The following is a 20132-nucleotide window of genomic DNA, read 5'->3' on the forward strand; positions in this document are numbered from 1 at the left end:
TTAGTGAATAGAGACTGTCATAAACCAATTAATATAATCACTGGACTCGGGTTACATGAGGTTCGAATAAATGAGAAAGAAAAACTAATGTATGTGCATTATAGAAGTCTGAATATACATTATATAATATATAATTACAAAAAGAAAAAAGTTTCACTGTTCTCTTTCAGGTAGAATGTAGTGTTATTACTATTATCATCTTGAGAGTTTTTTGCTATAGGACGCACGCGCTTGCCAGAAAGACAGAGAGAGAGACAGAAAGCGAGAAATCACCCCCCCACCCCAGTGGGTATGGCCACACCACAATCCCTTCTCCTCTAGTCTCCTCTCCAGATCTTGGGAATACACGCACACGCACCCAGTGTGAGTTTTATCCACAGGGTCCGGGGCTCCAACCGCGGTCAACTACATGGGAGTCCAGCGACATAGCAATTACGCTAACTGCTGGTCCCAGATTGTAGAGTTATTACCTTCCATTCTTTCCCCTATGAATTAAAAAAAAATTTAATAAGACGCAAAATGTCAAGTTGGTAAGATCTGTTCCTGATGGAAACTATTTAGGTCAGACCACCCACTTCAGGTTCCAGCCTACCTGGACTCAGCACTACCAAGAGCTAGCAGCCATTAGGCAGCGAGCGACAGACAGTGACAACTTCAAGGTCTCAACTGCCAAGGAGCCCTGTAAGCTACCGCAGCCTTGTCAGGTTCAGACAACTAGTCCCGGGGGCGTGAGCAGCTTCTGGGGCTGTGGCTAAGGGGCGCGGCGAAGGGGCGAGGCGGTTCCCAGCTGGAGCTCAGGTTATCGGGCGGGTCTGGAGGGGCTCCGCGGCGCGGTGTGATGACGTCCCACACACGGGCCCGAGGTGGCGTGTTGCGCATGCGCGCTTGCGCTTTGGCGTCTTGGTTGTAGTTCCCGAGCTGAGGGAGAAGTGTGTTGTAGGCCAGGATGTTACAGACTTTTGGTGGTGCGGAGGACCAAGAGGAGCCTACGGAGGAGGACTGTCCTGAATTGGTTCCCATTGAGACGAAGCAAAGAGAAGAGGAGGAGGAAAAGACTGTCCTCGGCGCCAAGATCCCAGTCACAATTATCACCGGGTATTTAGGTAACTAACCATCCCGGTCAGAAAGTGCCGTGAACTCTGGTGTCCTGAGATTTTGGGTGCAGACGGTGCCTCTTCTCCTTAGGCACTGGGGCCTCCTGGCCAGGAGCAAATGTCTTTGAGGTAGGGGCCGGGTCACGTGCTCCTGGTATGGGTTGCCTGTCATTTCGGGGGTTAATGATGCACCCACACTTGTGCTTTAGACTCCCGTTTCTCAAGTTAGATCGGAAGTTAGTCTTGCATTTTGAAGCGAGGCTTTGAAGTCCGGTCTTGCCACCTAATTTTCCATGTGACCTCTGACAGGTTATCTTTCTGAAACTCATTCACCGCTCCTAAAAATGGAGCTAATACCGGTCACCCGTTCAGCTGGTTTGCTCATCTGCCAAATGGGGCAGGAAACACCTGCTTTATAAGTATTGTCATTAAAAGCTGTCCTGTCTTTAAAATGCTGGACACCTGGGAGCATTTCTCAGTGGCTTCCCCTTTACCACGAGCCAACTCTTCAGCTCTTCAGGCAAACATTCATGCAAAGTACAGTACTACTCTGATCTCAAACGTGTCTCAAGCTGTGTTTGCAAAGCATTGTTGGAGGAAGAATAAAGACTGCCCTCTGAGATTCTGTTTCTCAAACTGAGGACGTTAAGGAATGCACAGGGATACTTGAAACCACAGGTTTGTAAACAGTCCAGTTTCTTGAAAGACAGTTTATGTGCTTACACTAGAGAGTATTTGTTGGAAAAGTTTGACAAGTATTATTTTAAATCTTCAAGAATTAAGGAGAAGGGCTAGATTAAATACATGGCTATAAAAATGTGGAGACAACTAACAAGTATAAAGAAAGTGATTCTATTTTAGGGAAATAATAGGAATTTGCACACCTGAGGGCCTTTTACATAAAAATAAATCACTAGCGTGTGTATGTTTTTAATAGACTGTAAAGTTTATTTCCATTTTTTACTCAAGATTAATTTTTTAAAGGAATTGATTTTTAGTATTTCTCTATTGTTATTCAGAGGCAGTTTTACTGAGAGGTTGAATAGATACCTTGTCAAAAACAGTGTAAGTAATTATTGATTGAGTAATTGATTGATTGATTTGATCAGAGAGGGACTGAGAGAGAGAGAGGGAAAGTGAGAAAGCAAGCCACCAGGTCTGGGACTTGAACTGTGGTTAGCCATGTGTAAGTTCAGTGTCCTTAACCACCACGCCACCTGCTGGCCCCTCTCTGGCTTTTTGTTAAAACCCATACCCCTATCCGTCATTTAACTTCATACATAGTTTCCATTTGGATGTTTTACAAGCATCTCAAATTTAATATGAAAATTTCATGTTACCATCCCCGCAAATCCTCCTGCTCTATAATCTCAACCACCTGGAATACTCTGAAAACCTTTTAACAAGTCTTGAGTCTTGTTCTGTATGTTAGCTCTAATGAAACTTTATAAATGTCAATCTGATTGTATCAGATCGTGTCTTCAATGACTTGATTTGGGTTAAAGTTCAGGTTTCTTCACATGAATTATAAGGAACTGTATGATCGATGTCTTGCCAGCCTTTCCAGCCTTCCAAGTGACCCAACACGTAGAACTAATTTTATTTCTTAAAGGTGCCAAGTAACCTAGCCCCATGGAATAATTTTTTTACTGTTACTCCTCTGGTAGATGTCTCTCTTAGGTTCTCCATAGCATCTCTTATATCTCCTATTGAATATATCATCTTATGACAGAATTTTTCCATTATTTATCCAGATTCCATCCCCTCTCCCTTGATATATCTAAGCCTCATGAAGGTAAAGACTGTTTTTGTCCTGTTTACTTTTCACCAAGGCCCAGCCTAAATCTGGTTTGTGGTAGATATTTCTGAATGAATGAACTGTCTTTTTTTTTTTTTTAAGAGGTTTTTGCTATAGGGCGCGTGCGCTTGCCGGAAAGACAGAAAGAGACAGAGAGATAGAAAGTGAGAAATCACCCCCCCCCCCAGAGGGGATGGCCACGCTGCAATACCTTCTCCTCCATTCTCCTCTTGGGATCTTGGGCATGCATGCACACGTGCCCAGCGTGACTTGAAGCCACCGGTTCCGGGACTCAAACCGCTGTCGACTACATGGGAGGTCAGTGATATAGCCATTATGCTAACTACTGGTCCTGAATGAACTGTCTTAAAGTCTTTTTCTTCTTAATTTTAATATTAAGCCCTAATACTTTTTCTCCTAAAAGGTTTCTTACATCTGCCCCGTTAAAAATTTCTGTCGCTGCCCTGTGCAGCCCTCATGTTCAGGGCCTCTGTCCCACACTTGGCCTAGTTTTAAGAATTTCCTTGTTGCTCTGTCTCACTTTTTTTTCCCCTGTGTTATATATGGTTCACAAGACAAACGTTTTTCTTCTACTCGAGATGAGTATTTTAGTTGAATATGCCACCTACTGGATAAAGTGAGTGTAGCTTTATGAATTTGTTTTTCTAAATAAATATTCTGTCCATTGTTATTGCTTTCTACCTCCAACTCCCATTTCATAAAATTGGTTTTATAGATTGTTTAAGCATACTAAAAGTGGCCATATAATTAGTCTTGATTTGTGTTTGGTTAATATTGGATGTTGAAATAAAAGATAGGTCTTTATATGTAATTTTTAGGGAAGTAAATCACATATTCTTGGTCCAGAAACATTATTACCACCTAAAGAGATTTAAATATTTTACTTTATTTATTTATTTATTTTTGAGAGAGTTTTTTCTATAGGGCACTGTGCGCTTGCTAGAAAGACAATAGGAAGGGAGAAATCACCCCCCAGGGGGGATGGCCATGTTGTAATCCCTTCTCCTCTAGTCAACTCTCAGGATTTGGGGCACATATGAACACGTGCCTGGCATGAATTTTAAGCCACCAGGTCTGGGACTTCAACAGCAGTTAACTATGTGAGAGTCTAGTGACATAACCATTATGCCATCTGCTCATCTTATTTTACATTTTATGAACTACATGAATACTTTCATTCTTTGGAAACTATTACTTCAGTAATTATTTGATGTAATTCAAGATGCCCTTATGTTATTATATTGTAAGTTCTGGAGGGAGCATATTATATTTTTCATAGTAGGTTGCAAAAAAATTGTGATCCAGCTAGTAGGAGTGTCTTTAAATATTCACAAAATCTTACATCTACATAAAACATTTTGTAGTAGTTTTTTTGGGTTACTTGAATCTTCAAGAACTTTTTATATCACAGTTAAAAATATGTGAAAAATAGTACACAGATTCTTTTAAAAATTAGAATTCTTTATATCCTTTTTGTACCCTTGAAATTTATATTTTAATTTTGTTATTTAAAACAAATATATTTTATAGGTGCCGGGAAGACAACACTTTTGAACTATATTTTGACAGAACAACATAGTAAAAGAATAGCAGTCATTTTAAATGAATTTGGAGAAGGTAAGTAGAATTCAGTAGATGTTATGTTCTAAGAATTTATAGGACAGTTTATTGTGTTGGTAAATTGATAGCCCGTATTTTAAATGAAAATGGAAAGTATTATAGTGTGAATACATTGATGTGGCAAAATTAATTTCCATCAAGTTTTATTTTGTGTGGATATGGGATAATGAAATCTGATGGTTTCTATTGTTAAAGAAAAACTTCAGACAGTTTAATTTAGTGGGGTTTAATTGAGCAAAAGAAAACACAATTTGAATTTGGGACCCCACAATAACTTCTAAGGGACTCTGGGGGGCCTGCTGGTTGAACATATTTTTGATCCGGAAAAGGAAAGTGATGTACAAAAATGGAAGTGTGGGAATGAGGTGGAGAAATAATTGGACTGATTAAATCTTGAAGTTTGTGTTAACACAGTTTAAAAGGCAGGATGTATGTGATTGAAGCATAGGTAAGGAAGCAGTTTTCTAACTGAGGTCACGGTTTGCTTATGGAAGCTAAAGCAAGAGTATAGAGGCTTTCTCAGACCAGTATACTTTAACAGTATAAAATTTTATTTTGTATAACTAGAAGTCATACCAGAATTAAATGTGATTCTTACATGAAATAAATGATTCTAGAAATAAAAGTCTAATCAAATGGAAGAGTTTTTATTCCAGGAACTGGAATGGTGGTTTTATACTGACTACATTGTTTATCGCAACTCATGAAAAATGTTTGAAAATGCTTCAGTTATTGAAAGTTTACCTTGTGGGACTAGCAGATAAGTATAGTGGTTAAGGCACTGGACTCCCACGTGTCCGACTATGGTTCGAGTCCTGGACCTGATGGCTTAAAAATCACAAATAGGTACATGTATGTACGTGCCCAAAATCCCATGAGGAGAGTAGAGAGGGGATTGCAGCATGGGCATCCCCCCTGGGGAAGGATTTCTCATTTTTCATCTCTCTCTAGTGAACACATGTGCCCTATGGCAAAACTTTAAAAAAGAAAAAATGTTTACCTTGTTAAATGTTTATTACCTGCACAGTAGTGAAAACCAAAGATTTAAAAAAATAAGTTTCTAGGGGTGAGTAGTTGGCATGGTGGTTAAGGAGTTGGACTCCTACATGGCCGACCGTGGTTTGAGACCATTGGGCACATGTGCATGTGTGCCCCAAATTCCCAGAGGAGAATAGAGGAAAGAGATTGTAGTGTGGCCACCCCCCCAGAAAACGATTTCTCATTTTCCCTCTATTTCTGGTGAGCACACAAGCCTTATGGCAAAATAAACAAACAAACAAATAAATAAAACAATAACAGAAAAATATCCAAGAAATATCTAGTATTAAGGATGATGTCTATCCTTAAACAGCACGTATGTCCACTGTGTTTTTCAAGCCACTGGGGCTGAATTCGAACTGCCCATATGAGATCTCAGGTCAAAGGGCATACAAAAAACAATATAAAAAGCATTGTAGTGTATATAGCAAGTTTTCCATGGCAAGAAAAAATGCTTTCAAGATAGATTCTTTACTAAGAAATGGAAGTGGGTGAGTAATAGGCCTAAAGAAGAAATACATATATTCTTTAATTCTGGATTTATCTTTTTAGAGGCTTAAATTCTCTTAAAGAGAAGCTAAAATAATCTAGAGTAGTATAATTTAAATAGCAAGTCAGCAAGAATAGAGAGGGGCTGGTAGGCCGTGTGGTGGTTAGGGCACTGGACTCCCACATGGCTGACTGTGGTTCTAGTCCCTGATCTGATGACTTGTTTTCTCACTTTTGCTCTCTCTCTGGTCAAATTAGAAATGATAATGATAATTAAATTGAAGAAATAATTCTCTAAAAAATACAATGAAAGAATAAAAGTAGTACAATGTAGTTTCTGATTTATAACTTGCCATTAATGAGTATCCTATTTAGTTTTTGTTGATTGGTAAACATAATCTAAAGAATTCTCCTCTGTTTACCTGTTACAGGAAGTGCTGTGGAGAAATCCTTAGCTGTCAGCCAGGGTGGAGAGCTCTATGAAGAGTGGCTGGAACTTGGAAATGGTTGCCTCTGCTGTTCAGTGAAGTGAGGAATGTATTTACTACTGTTTGTTGGCTTCCAGAAATGTTTATTGATTATCTTTCCAGCTTTGATTTTCATTATACTGATTTTGATTCAGTATAATTTAACTGAATTTACAACTTGCTTCATTGTATTTTTAACAAATTCATTAGGATGTATTTTCTTAAAGTGTTTCTTGATTTTTTCCCCCTATGCTCTGTAATGCTTTGATCCTTTTATTGACTTTTTTTTAAAAATAGTTTTTGATGTCAGGGCTTATTTAATAATCTCCATGGTGCATAAAAGTCTCATTTCACTTGAAAAAATGATCACGCGGGGAACCAGCAGTTAGCGTAATGGCTATGTCGCTGGATTCCCACGTAGTCGACCGCGGTTCGTGTCCCGGTGGCTTAAAACTCACGCCGGGCGCGTGTGCGTGCGTGCCCAAGATCCCGAGAGGAGAATGGAGGAGAAGGGATTGCGGCGTGACCATCCCCCCTGGGGGGTGATTTCTCGCTTTCTGTCTCTATGTCTCTCTCTGTCTGTCTGGCAAGCGCACGCGCCCTACAGTGAAAATCTCTCAAAAAAAAAAAAAAAAAAAGATCACGCTGTGTTTAATAAGCCATTGGTCTTATTTCTAAGTATCCAACATCTCTAAAAACAAAGATAAATAACTGTTAAAAAAAAAAAGGGAAGTCTTATGCTATGTTCCATCAGTTATGGTTAAGTTCCCAAGGAGAGTGTTTTATTTTGTTCACTGATCTACCGTAGCTACTAGAAGAGTACCTGACATGTAGGAGCAACTCAAATACTTGCTGAATAAATTAATGAAATTAATACATAAACTGCTGTTTTTGTATATTCTAGTGAATTAAATGACTTCTACATCATTTACTGCCATAGATTTTTGACTTTGAGTCAAACATACTAGCTAAGATAAAATCATTGCAGATTTACTTGAACAACCAAAATATAATCCATTAAGTATTTACTTTTGATAGTTTAAGAAAAATTGGAAATTGAAACATGCTCTAGTTCATAATAGAATTAAGTGGTATTTAATGACAGTGTCCCTTTAGTGTATTAAATGATTATAGTTAGTACATTTTATCATTATTTTGGATATAGACTTTTTTCTTTCATAAAAACTATAAAAATAACAGATACTGATTGACTTTAGTCAGATAAATTAAAGTTCCCTCTGCTTTTAATTTTAATAAAATTAAAGTATTATTAATATAATTTCTTTTATCACAAATACGAAAAATTCATGCTATATTATACTTTAATGTATTATACTTTAATCAGTGTACATGCATCTGCTTTTTTCTCTTCATTGATAAATACTGATGGACATATTGTGAGAAGCTTAAGTGTAAGCTAAGTTTTCACATACCTAAAGCTGTCTTTGTGTTGAGTCATCAAATATAGTTTAAAATATTTGTAGTGATCACTTAAAATATTCAGATTATTAATCGTACATTATGTTTTGGTATTCTCCAGGGACAATGGCCTTAGAGCCATTGAGAACTTGATGCAGAAGAAGGGGAAATTTGATTACATATTGTTAGAGACCACTGGGTTAGCAGATCCTGGTAAGGAATTATATTATTCATAACTAGAGTAATCTTTCCACATTTTAAGTAGTTATTTTAGAGAAATATGTAAAAATGAGTATCAAAGCTTTTCAAATTTCTTTAAGCTTTATTTTGGGAGGTGATTCATAAAAGGAAAAATACTGGGTTGTCTCTTTTTTGACAGATGAATTATGATGAGAGTGTTTCTTGGTACTTTTAAGCTGTTAATAGAATTTGAAATTTTACTACTTGATTTAGGGTTATTATAGTGAGAAAAGTTCTTTAAATTTAAAATTTGGAAATTTAGGAAAAAATGGAGACATTCTATTGATAAGTATATGTTGGATGGATTATATTATATAAAAATCTAAATTTTTTTTCCTTCCACTTACTTACTTATTGCTGTAGAGTGTATTCACTATCAGAGAGAGACAGACATGGAGAAATCACCACTCCCCCCCAATGCAATCCCTTCTCCTCTATTTCTTATCCCATTGGAATTTGTGACATGCACACAACATGCTGGCACGTTTTTCAAGCCACAAGGGTCAGAACTCAAACAATTGTTGGCCATGTGGGATCTGCTACCTTCAGCTGCGTAGGCCACAGGGCCAGCTCAAGATTTTATTTGCTAATTTCATTTATTTATTTTTTGAGCTTTTATATTTGTATTTATCCTTTAACTGTTAAAATACTACTATAGATGAATATTAAAACAAAAACAGTAGCAAGTAGTGAGCATATTCTGATTATAGTCCTTCACTCATTCACTACTGCATATAAAATGCTAGCAGTGAGAGTTTACTGGCCTCCTCAAGAGGTTTGACACTGAACATCACCTTGAGAACGATATTCATCGTCTTCATATGCTTCTTCATTGTAATGGCACTGTCTTTCCTGATTTGGATCAAAGTCCCTCAGTTCTACCTGGTCCATTTCATTGGTCTCTTCTATTTCCCTCCTCTCAGGTAAAAGTTTTTCCAGCAGAGAGAGTTTATCAGGAGACAAAGCCATTCTCAGGGAAGTTTACCTTAAATTCAATGATTAGGTGACCCTTTTCATATGGTCTACGATAAATTGTTATGCCTTCATTTAACACACACTTGTTATCTATATGCTTGACAATCTGACCTGGATGAGAGTTGATGACTATGGTTCAGTTGTCAGGAGTGGAAATTGGCTTCTGGAAGCCAATGCTTCAACCAGCTTTATGTCCATATACATGAAAAGGTCTTCTTGTCGAGTAAAAACAGCATGATCTTTCTGATTTAGTACAATGATAATATCTCCTGGCTCCAGTCCTGGTTCTTCATCTCCTTCACTGTGGAATGTTATCATCTGGCCATCTCTCATGCTTTTGTCAATATGAACTTCTAGAATCTTCTCTCAAACTATTTTCCTTCCATTGCAACTTTTACATCTATCCCTAGGACTGATCTATTCCCCAAGGCCTTGGCATTCCATGCATACAGATTGAATTTGCTGACCAATTCCAAGTCCTATCTGATGAATTCTTACTTGCATTCCAGTACCTCGACAATTGGGACAGCACTCTACTGCTCCTTTCTTACCACCTCAGCCTTCACATTTGTCACAAATCACATTCTTTTGCAGGACCAGTTTTCTGGTTGCACCATTATATAAATCTTCTAAGGTTACTGACAGCTGATGTACAACATTTTTACCTCTTCTTTCTTTCTGTGTCCTTTCTCCTGCTCCAAAAAACATATTAAAGATGTCCATTGGGGATCCCAAACCACCACCTGCTCCACCCTCTTTAATTGCCTGCTCTCCTCCTTTGTCGTATAATTCCCTTTTCTTCGCATCAGAGAGAACTTAAGTTTGAGAAAACTGTTTGAACTTCTCACTTTCGTCTGGATTCTTGTCAGGGTTGTACTTCAAGACCAGTTTCCTGTAAGTCTTCAATTCTTCTTGGGTAGCATTAGGTTTGATCCCCAAAACATCATAGTAAGTAGTTTCTTTGAACATTTTCTACAGCCAGTGAGCAGCTGAGGTCAGTGTGGGGGAGCAGGAAGGTGCATGTAGCTATCTGTGTGCAGCTCTGGTAGCTGCCGCTCTTCAGCTTCTGACTGCATTCTGGGAAGTTCTCTATTTGTTAACTTTCTAATCCAGCTTTCTAAGAGGGTCATTAAAAGATAAATAAAGACTTTTGGACTCTAATCCAGCAATACTTATTCTCTTCAAATGAATTGTTTTTTCTTTTTTTTTCTCTTTAAATTTATTTATTTTTTACATTAATTCACTATACATCATTACAGCATACCAATGAATTTTCCATACAAAATACACTGCATATTGGCTCAATCAAGCACATCAACATACATGTTATCAGCAAATAATTTTCCAATTCTTATATCTCGTATACTTTGTTTTGCCATCCTTGATCTGTCACCCTCTGCCATGTCCCACCCTCCTCCCACATTGTATCTGGTATCCATGGTCGCTTTCTATGCCTTCCCCCCCCATTTAATTGATTTGCTAATGAACTTAATTAGTCTAAATACATCCAATAGCTAGCACAGCTGATATATACCTATGCATGAACCCAAGTCTGACTTCTGACTTTAGGCATAAACCTCAGTGAGTAGAATGAACATACTATAAAGTAGTACCTAGCTGGGGCTATATAGTTTACTGCAGTCATCAAATTCAATCTGGAAGATCGAACCTCAACCGAAGAAAGATTAAGTACATGAGACTGAACTGATGAAACAACATTCTGTGACTTGACTAAAATATTGTTGCATTTCTTCTAAGCTTTGTTGTCCAGTTTTAAAGGATTTTTGTCCTCTATCTTGAGCTGTTGATAAGTTCATGTATCTACTATTTGAACAGAATAGTAACCTGTTTCTAGGCTTTAAGTTTCAAGGAAATATCATTATCAGTTCAAAACTGCTTTTCTTGAAATTACCAGCTGAACTTGCTATTGAAAGTAGTTAGATCACTTATGATATTGTGTGATCAACAAAATGTTGGGGGAAAAGGAATGGAAGACAACTGTATATAGCAGAGATAGTGTAATAAGAGAGTAGGAAAGGGCAGAGGGTCAGACATGGGGTAAAAAACATATATATACATATACATATATATGAAAGTAGAAATGGAATATTATTGATGATAATATGCATGATTAAGCCACTACGCAGTTTATTCTAGATGGGAAACCACATTTAATATGTTGCGGTGATGCTCAGGGAATGAATGTTTAGTAATTAAAGAAAAAGTTGCAGGAGAAAAAAAAAACAGTAAAACTGTTCGTATCGAAAATGAATTGTTTTTTTCTACTGATAAAATTGAAATAATTTTATTCGTGAATTCTTTCATAAGATATCAAGGACTAAACAGTTAAGCGAGGCCTACTGAAGCCTTTTTCCTCATTTTAAGTGAATGATTATCCATAAAATTTTTACCTCTAAATAGAATAGACAGCTAAACTTCACTATGGAAAGCTACAGAAACTTGGCCTATTTTTTTTTTTTTTCTTTTAAGAATCTTTGATTAGAGAGGGACAGAGTGAGAGAGGGAGAGAGGGAAAGTGAGAAAGCAAGCCACCAGTTTCAGGACTTGAATCATGGTTGGCCATGTGGGAGTCCAGCGCTTCCAACCACCATGCCACCTGCCAGTCCAAAAGTTGGTCTATTTCTAAAAAGGAGTTTCTGTTACCTTCTGCCAAATTCTTATGAGGTCTGCTATTTTTGCCAGATGATTTTTAGATTAAATCCTTATTCTCAGCCTGCATAACATTTAGTACTTGGTCTGAAAATCTGACTGATGCTGTTTTTTTTGTATATTTGATACAAGCTGGCCTTCCTTTTTGTCAGTAATTCTGTTTCAGTCAGTGTTCTTTTCATTGCTTTATTTTTGTTTTTTTTTTTTTGCTTGGGTGTGCATGTGTATGTGAGAGAGTGAGCACATGCGTGTTGCATGCACAAACACTCCTCAGTGAGGCCTGGTCATGCTGCAATCACCCTTTCCTCCATTTTCCCACCCAGTCAGGGTCTTGGGCACGTGTATATGTACCTAGTGTTTTTCAAGCTGCTGGGGCCAGGATCCTGTTAGAGCCAGCTCTTGCATAGTGCACTAGTGCTGCACTAGGGGGGTTGGCCCCTCAGTGGTGTCATTGGTTAAATAATGGTGTTACATAGACAGTATGTTTATTTCTTTAGCACTACAAGCTACCTTATTTATTATTATTATTTTTTTTACCTTGCTTTTGAGACTGTTTTATAGAGGCTGTATTGTTTTTATGTTAAATTCTTTATGGTGAAGTCTTTGAGAATTTTCTTTGGTTTCTTGGTTTGTGTTTCCTTCCAGATTAGGTTCTTTGCCACTTGTATGCCCTATTCATTTCTCCTATTTCTTTTCCTTCCTGCCTTTTAATCTTTTTTTTTTCTTTTTTTTTGCTGTAATACAAGTGTACAAGTGACGTAGGAGGCTCAGAGGACTTCTATTTACTTGGAATTGATGTTGGTGAAGAATTCTTTTAGTACCCTACCCATCTTACCCAAATTTGTTTTTATTCTGAGCCGAGTTTGAAAGTTAGATATTGCTGAGGGGAATTAGAGGTGGGGAACAAAGGAGAAAGAAGTGACTAAGATAACCAGGTAAGGCAATGTGGCTTTTAAGCTCTGCTGTCTTGGAATATCAACTAGCTTCCCCTTGGGTTTCTGGTGTCTGTTTATGAATACACATCCTGTACCTTGTGTAGAGACATCAATGGATCTCAGCCCTCTTGCTTGTTTTTATTCTGAGATTTAGAAAATAACCTCCTCAGGACCAGCACTTGGCATAATAATATGTCATTGGGCTCCCATGTAGTCAACTGTGGTTTATGTCCTGGACGTGGCAACTTAAAACTCATGCTGGTCATGTGTGTGCGTGCGTACCCAAGATCCTAAGAGCAAAATGAAGAAGAAGGGATTGCAGCATGGCCAACTCCTCCTGGGGAGTGACTTCTCGTTTTCTGTCTCTCTCTCTCTCTGTCTCTCTGGCAAGTACATGCACCCTATAGAAAAATCTCTCTCTCAAAAAAATTTATAACAGGAAGTTGTATTCCCTTTTATATTTGGTTGCTGTTAATAAAAGTTTGATTTCTTTTATTTTATTTAATTTATTTATATAAATATTTATTTGTTGTGATTTTCAAGCCACAGGGTCTGGATCTTGAACTGTTGTCAGTTATGTGCACACAATCTAGCACTTTTAACCACTATGCAACCTGCTGGCTCTTTGTTTTTCTTAAAGAATTATTTGTTTAATTTTTCTTATTATTTTTTATTTTAATTTGTTATAGGGTATGTACGAACATCAGAGGGGGGGAGGGGAGAGAGAGAGAGAGAGCGAGCAAGCTGCCAGGTCTGGGACTCAAACCGTGACTTCCTATGTGAGAATCTAGCACTCCAACCACATGCTACCCGTTGGACCTGTTTTATTTTTTGTCTTTTTTTTTTTTTTTATTTTGCTTTTATTAGGTTTTGAAAAGGGAAATTATGTAGTTTAGCTAAGGGTTTCTTAGTCTCTGCAGAAATGATGTTTTGGGTTGGATAACTTTTGTCATGATGGGGCTGTCCTGTGCACTGTAGGCTGTTAGCAGTATCTCTGGTTTTTACCCACTAGGTGCTGGTAACATTATCCTCCTTGAAAAAACCAAACATGTCTTCAGCCATTACTAAACATTCCCTGGGGAGAAAAATCACCCTGGTTTTTGAGACACTGATTAACATCATTTACTCATCCTTACTCTTCCTATTAAACACCTGCACCCGAATTCGAAATAGTTCTTTTTGTAGATAAACATCAGATTTAGAATACAAGGTCTAATATATTCTTACTTACAGTTCAATTTAATAATAGTCACATGTTAATGGTGAGACTCACATGCTATTTATCAGATAGAAATCAATGAGTTTTTTAAAATTGTAAAATGATTTATGTACTGTGTTAGATTTTACTGAGTGAAAGAAAAATTAATACTTTTTTTTATGACTTATTGCTTAGAGTTAATGATACGGTAGATTTACTTTTTTCTCCCTCATTAATTAAAATCATGTTTTTAGTCCAGAAAATGAAGAAAATTCTTATTGGCAATTCAGTTGTTTCCCGTTTAGGAGACTGACACTCTCCAGTTCTAAGCTAAATAATTGTCATGGTAAAGTAATTTCCTTGAAAAGGATGGACATTGATTCAGCCCCTGTTACTCACAAATTCTATTTCAGTCAAATTGGAAAACTATTAAGTTTTTGGGAAAAAAATCAATAGGTACCAGGAAACCATTAGATCTTGTGGCCCTTGCTATATCTTGCATGAGTAATCACTGTAAACAGCTGACAGGTATTTCATTGTTGACACAAAGTGATGCTTGGGGGACCGTGTCTCGTCAGGGTAGGTGGACAGCTTTAGACATTGGAATGAGTTCAGTTATCCTTTTTTTTTTCCCCGATGCTCATTTTTTTAGACAGCCCTGTCACTAACTGGGCCTGTGATACTTGGAAAAATGAAATACTTTCCTCGCTGTCAGTTTTCGTTTTCTTGTGTTGTGGCATACTAATCAGGGTATATGGTTTGGTTCTGAACCAGCATCTGTCAAAAACAACGTTTAATTTCTTATTTAGAAATATTTTTTCTCAGATCCAAATTTATACCACTAGTAAATAAGTAGTGTGAGGATTAGTTATTAATGTCGTAAAGTATATTTTACTTGTTCTTTTCAAAATATAAAATTTTGAAATTTTATTTTAAAAATTTAAGTAAACTTTTCAGTGGGAAAGTCATTTTGGAATTATCTATATTTTGTTTTGCTTTTCCTCCAGCTAATTAGTACATTGTAAACTGTATGATTATATTCAGGAGATGAGAAAATAGAAATAGTTCTCTGTGTACACATTCATACCGCCAAAATTATTTGATATTATTTGTTGGAAAATTATTATGGCACTGATTAGAAGCTTGGTGTTTGGTTTGTATGTGGCTTGGAGTGTGAGATTGGCTTTTTTGAGGAAATAAGGAGAAGGCTAGAAATGGATATAGAGTAAAAGATTTCGTTATTGTAATTCTCATGAGATTGGAAACCAGATTTAATTTTTTAAAATGTATTTTTCCTTTGATTTATTCTGTGGTATGGGCATGTGAATGAAGTGGGGGTTAGGGAGAGTGGCAGGAGCACTCTCCATGGGCTTAGGTCATGGCACATTCTGCTTATGCAGCCTTCCAGCCAGTTGGATTTGGGTACTCGTATGTGCCCGCCATGTTTCAGGCCAGTTGTGCTGGGGATTCAAACCTCTGTCACTGTGTGGAATCCATCTTCTCTCTCTTTACAAAGAATTATTCTTACTTTAATTTTATTAATCTTTATTATTATTATTAAATTTGATCAGAGAGAGACAGAAAGTGAGAAAGCAAGCTCCCAGGTCTGGGACTCAAAGCGTGGTCACCATATGGGAGTCCAATGCCTTAACTACCACACCACCTGCTAGCCCCAGCTTCTCTTAAACAGTGCATTACTGCTATGGCATAGGGAACAGCAGTTGGTGTAATGGCTTTGTCGCTGGACTCACATGTAATCCACTGTGGTTCAGGTCCTGGACCCGGTAGCTTAAACTCATGCTGGGCACGTGTGCATACATGCCCAAGATCCTGAGAAGAGAATGGAGGAGAAGGGATGATAGCATGGCCATCCATCTTGGGGGGATGATTTCTCACTTTCTGTCTCTCTGTCTCTCTTTGTCTTTCTGATTAGCACATGGGTCCTATGGCAAAAACCTCTCCAAGACAAGAACAAGAAAACAGTGCATTACTGCTATGGCACAGAGCAGGCCTCAAATTTAACTTGTTCGTGTGATTTCTGATTCCACTGGGGCAAATTAACACGTGGGTAGAGTCATGCTTCTTAGTTTGAAGAAAGATTTTAACTTGATGAATATTATTTTAATACGTATTTTCAGGTGCTGTGGCTTCTATGTTTTGGGTCGATGCTGAATTGGGGAGTGATATTTATCTTGATGGTAAGTTAAAAACAAATGAACAAAAATTCTTTGTTTTTAAGTAAACTTGTATTTTATGTTCATTTCTGTTTTAATTTTAATTCTTCGCATTACTGTTCTTTTCAAACTTGACGTTGGTCTTTGTTCATATACATTCTCTATAGTAGTAGAACTGGATGTCAGATCTTAATCTCAACTCCCAACTTAGTTTACACTAAGATTTTCCTTTTAAAATACTGTGTAGATTTCCTGTAGCCTCTGCTCTTTGATTGATGCACTTGATATATTAGAGCTTTTTATTTTCATTAGCCAGTGTGAGGATCATATTTCTGTTTTCATTTTCCCTTGAAGATAAGAATTAACCTACCCCTTCCCCTTTTCTTTACCTATGTTAACACTTTGGGCAATCTTACTTATAAACTGTATGACTTCATTTAAGACATATTAGAAACTTTCTTAAATAATGATGTTCTTTGCCTCCCTCCTTTCTTCTTCCCGTTTTTACTCTTTTCTCCAGGCCATTCTTTCATAGACCAAGGGGTGTTATTAAAGCATCTTGAAACTAGGCCCTGTCATTGCACTCTAATATGTGGGCTGAATTTCTTAGGCATCAGTAAACTCTTTCTGCTGTTATCCTTTGACTAAATTATTTAGCATATATTCAGAGAGTACTAAACTAATAAATCGTTTGGAAACTTAAGGACATATTCTATAAACATTTTTATGAGTTTTGCTGAGAGGTGTTAGGAATAAGATATCCTAAGATATTCATTAAGCAATAACTTAAATGCTAAGAAGAGTCTTGATTTTGTAAAAATAACTTTGCCCTACCTAGAACCAGCAGTTGGTATAATGGCTATGTCACTAGACTCCCATGTAGTCAACCGCGGTTGAGTCCTGGACCTAATGGCTTAAACTCACGTTGAGCGCGTGTGCATGCATGCCCAAGATCCTGAGAGGAGACTGGAGGAGAAGGGATTGCAGCATGGCCATCCCCCTGGGAGGTGATTTCTTGCTTTCTCTCTCTCTTTCTCTCTGTCTTTCTGGCAAGCACACCCTATAGCAAAAACCTCTCAAAAACAAAACAAAACAAAATAAAAAAACTTGCCTTATCTAATCATATTTGACTATATTATGAAATTTGTCTCATCATAATTTGGATTGTAAGCTTTATAAACATCAAAGATATCTTCTTTTCTTCTTTTTTTTTTTTTTTAAGATTTATTTATTTATGGAGCCAGCAAATGATATAATGGTTACGTTGCTGGACTCCCACATGGCTGACTGCAGTTGAGTCCTGGACTTAGTGACTTGAAAATCACACTCGGTGCATGTGTGTATGTGTCCAAGACCCAGCAAGAGAATGGAAGAGAAGGGATTAAGGCATGGCCATCCCTTCTGGGGGTAATTTCTTATTTTCTCTCTGTTTTTGTCTCTCTCCCTCTCTCTCTATGGTGAATACACATGCCTTATGGCAAAAACCCAAGAAAATTATTTATTTCTTTTTTTTATTATTATTATTTTGGGAGAGGTTTTTGCTATAGGGCGTGTGTGCTTGCCAGAAAGACAGAGAGAGACAGAGAGACAGAATGCGAGAAACCACCCCCAGGGGGGATGGCTACACCATAATCACTTCTCCTCCATTCTCTCGGGATCTTGGGCACGCACGCACATGTGCCTGGAGTGAGTGAGTCTAAGCCACCGGGTCCGAGACTCGACTCGAACTGCAGTCGACTACATGGGAATCCAGCAACATAGCCCTTATGCTAACTGCTGGTTCCAATGCCTTTTTTTTTTTTTTTTTTTAAAGAAGGTTTTGCTATAGGATTTGTGCACGTACCAGAATGACAGAGAGAGACAGGCAGAAAGTGAGAAATCACTCCACAGGGGGATGGCCATGCCGCAATCCCTTCTCCTCCATTCTCCTCTTGGGATCTTGGGTGGGTACGTACACACACATGCCCGGTGTGAGTTTAAGCCACCCAGTCTGGGACTCGAGCCGTAGTCAACTACATGTGGGTTCATAGCCATTATGCCATCTACTGGTCCCGTAAATGCCTTTTTTTTTTTTTGAGAGGTTTTTTGCTATAGGGCGCATGCGCTCGCCAGAGAGAGACATAGAGACAGAAAGCGAGAAATCACCCCCCAGGGGGGATGGTCACGCCACAATCCCTTTTCCTCCATTCTCCTCTCGGGATCTTGGGCACGCATGCACACGCGCCCGGTGTGAGTTCTAAGCCACTGGGTCTGGGCCGCGAACCGCGGTCGACCACGTGGGAATCCAGCGACATAGTCATTACGCTAACTGCTGGTTCCCCTGTAAATGCCTTTTTAAAAGTGAATTAAAATGTTTATTTCTTTTAGGTATTATAACTGTTGTGGACTCAAAATACGGATTAAAAGTAAGTTGAAAGATTGCTACGAGTTGCTAATTATTTTTAAGAACTGGGAATATGGGGTTGACTATTATTTTCTCTGTTTGTATCTGGACTTATCCTTAAAAAACAGCTTTTCAAAAAAGTGTGTTGAAGAATAGATGAAGTCTGTGCGTGAGGTTTTTTAAAAATAATTTTTATTTATTCACTATGGATTATGTGTGCACATATGAAAAGAGAGACAACCACCACCCACGGGATCTGGTCATGCCGGGATCCTCTACCTCCAGTCGTCACACTTGTCAGATTTTGGGCATTCACATGTGTGCCCAGCATGATTTTAGAGTGCCTGGGCCAGGGATTCGGGTCTCTGTTGCCTTGTGGGATCCAGCTTCTTTTGAGCAGTGCATCCTGCTGTGCCATGAACCTAGACTTGGTTGTGTGTGTTTAATTATTGTGTTTTAAAATTAAATATTTCTTGGGAACCAGCAGTTAGTGTAATAGCTATGTCGCTGGACTCCCATGTAGTCGACCGCGGTTCGCATCCTGGACCCGGTGGCTTAAAACTCACGCCAGGCGCGTGTGCGGGCGTGCCCAAGATCCCGAGAGGAAAATGGAGGAGAAGGGATTGTGGCGTGACCATCACCCCTGGGGGGTGATTTCTCGCTTTCTGTCTCTATGTCTCTCTCTGTCTGTCTGGCGAGCGACGCGCCCTATAGTGAAAATCTCTCCAAAAAAAAATAAAAATAGTAATGAGAAATAATTTTTTTAAAGGTAAATGGAAAGAATTATGATAGAATTCATGCAAAACCAGTAACTCCTCTCTTTAAATACCAGGAAGTGAAGAATTTTCTTTTATTTTTTTTAATCAATAAATCGTAGAAAATAAATTAAGAAAATAAAGTGATCTAAAATATAAAGTAAATATGATTCTTTTAGAATATCCTATATTCTATGTTCTATTGTAGAACATTTTATAGCACCTCAGAGCATTTATATTTCTTTCACAATGCAATGTATATTTTTGAAGAATTGTTTATTTAATTTCATTTGTTATTATTATTATTATTATTTAAATTTGACCAGACAGAAAGAGAATGGAAAAGCAAGAAAGCAAGCCACCAGATTCGGCACTCAAATTGCAACAGGCCATGTGGGAATCCAGTGCCTTTCACCACCACACAACCTTCCAGCCCCACACTGTAACATATTTCCAAATCTTTGTAAATGCATACTAACGAAGATAAAAGCTCCACTAAACACAGCAGGAAAAGAAAGAGACAAATAGGCCATAAGTATTCCCCCTTGCCCATGAGTGGATTAATGACATTATCATAGGTTAATTATTTGGAGAGTATTACTCATATATCTGTCTCCTTGCAATCGTGCACTCAGTGAACAGATGTTTACTACATAACTACCATGTTTAAAATTCTGTTCTGTTTTGTTCACCAGGATGCCATAGGTCCTAGGGAACTCAAGTCTATAAACTTACCTTCTTTTTCTCAAACTTGCAAAAAGTTAATACAATTATTCTATGTTAATTATAAGATTCCTTAAAATTTTATTCTGGGGACAGCCTGTAGCATAGTGGCCAAGGTGGTGGACTCCTATAT

General features: G+C 37.9%; 1 protein-coding gene and 1 pseudogene across 4 annotated transcripts in view; one reads left to right on the plus strand and one right to left on the minus strand.

The window, feature by feature from the left end:
- The first annotated feature begins 869 nt into the window (after positions 1-869).
- Positions 870-20132, plus strand: part of ZNG1A (Zn regulated GTPase metalloprotein activator 1A) — a 63229-nt gene continuing 43966 nt past the window's right edge. The window contains exons 1-6 of one of the 4 annotated variants that reach the window (XM_006152462.3): positions 870-1103; positions 4444-4530; positions 6492-6588; positions 8068-8159; positions 16103-16162; positions 18506-18543. In XM_006152462.3, the coding sequence (XP_006152524.1) occupies positions 947-1103; positions 4444-4530; positions 6492-6588; positions 8068-8159; positions 16103-16162; positions 18506-18543 (531 nt within the window). In that variant the 5' untranslated portion in view covers positions 870-946. The other 3 variants (XM_006152463.3, XM_027773430.1, XM_027773431.1) reach the window with 3 other exon arrangements.
- Positions 8955-10130, minus strand: LOC102486036 (dnaJ homolog subfamily A member 1 pseudogene; annotated as a pseudogene).

The sequence above is a fragment of the Tupaia chinensis genome, unplaced genomic scaffold, assembly GCF_000334495.1.
Source record: "Tupaia chinensis unplaced genomic scaffold, TupChi_1.0 Scaffold000354_1, whole genome shotgun sequence".
Lineage (NCBI taxonomy): Eukaryota > Metazoa > Chordata > Mammalia > Scandentia > Tupaiidae > Tupaia > Tupaia belangeri.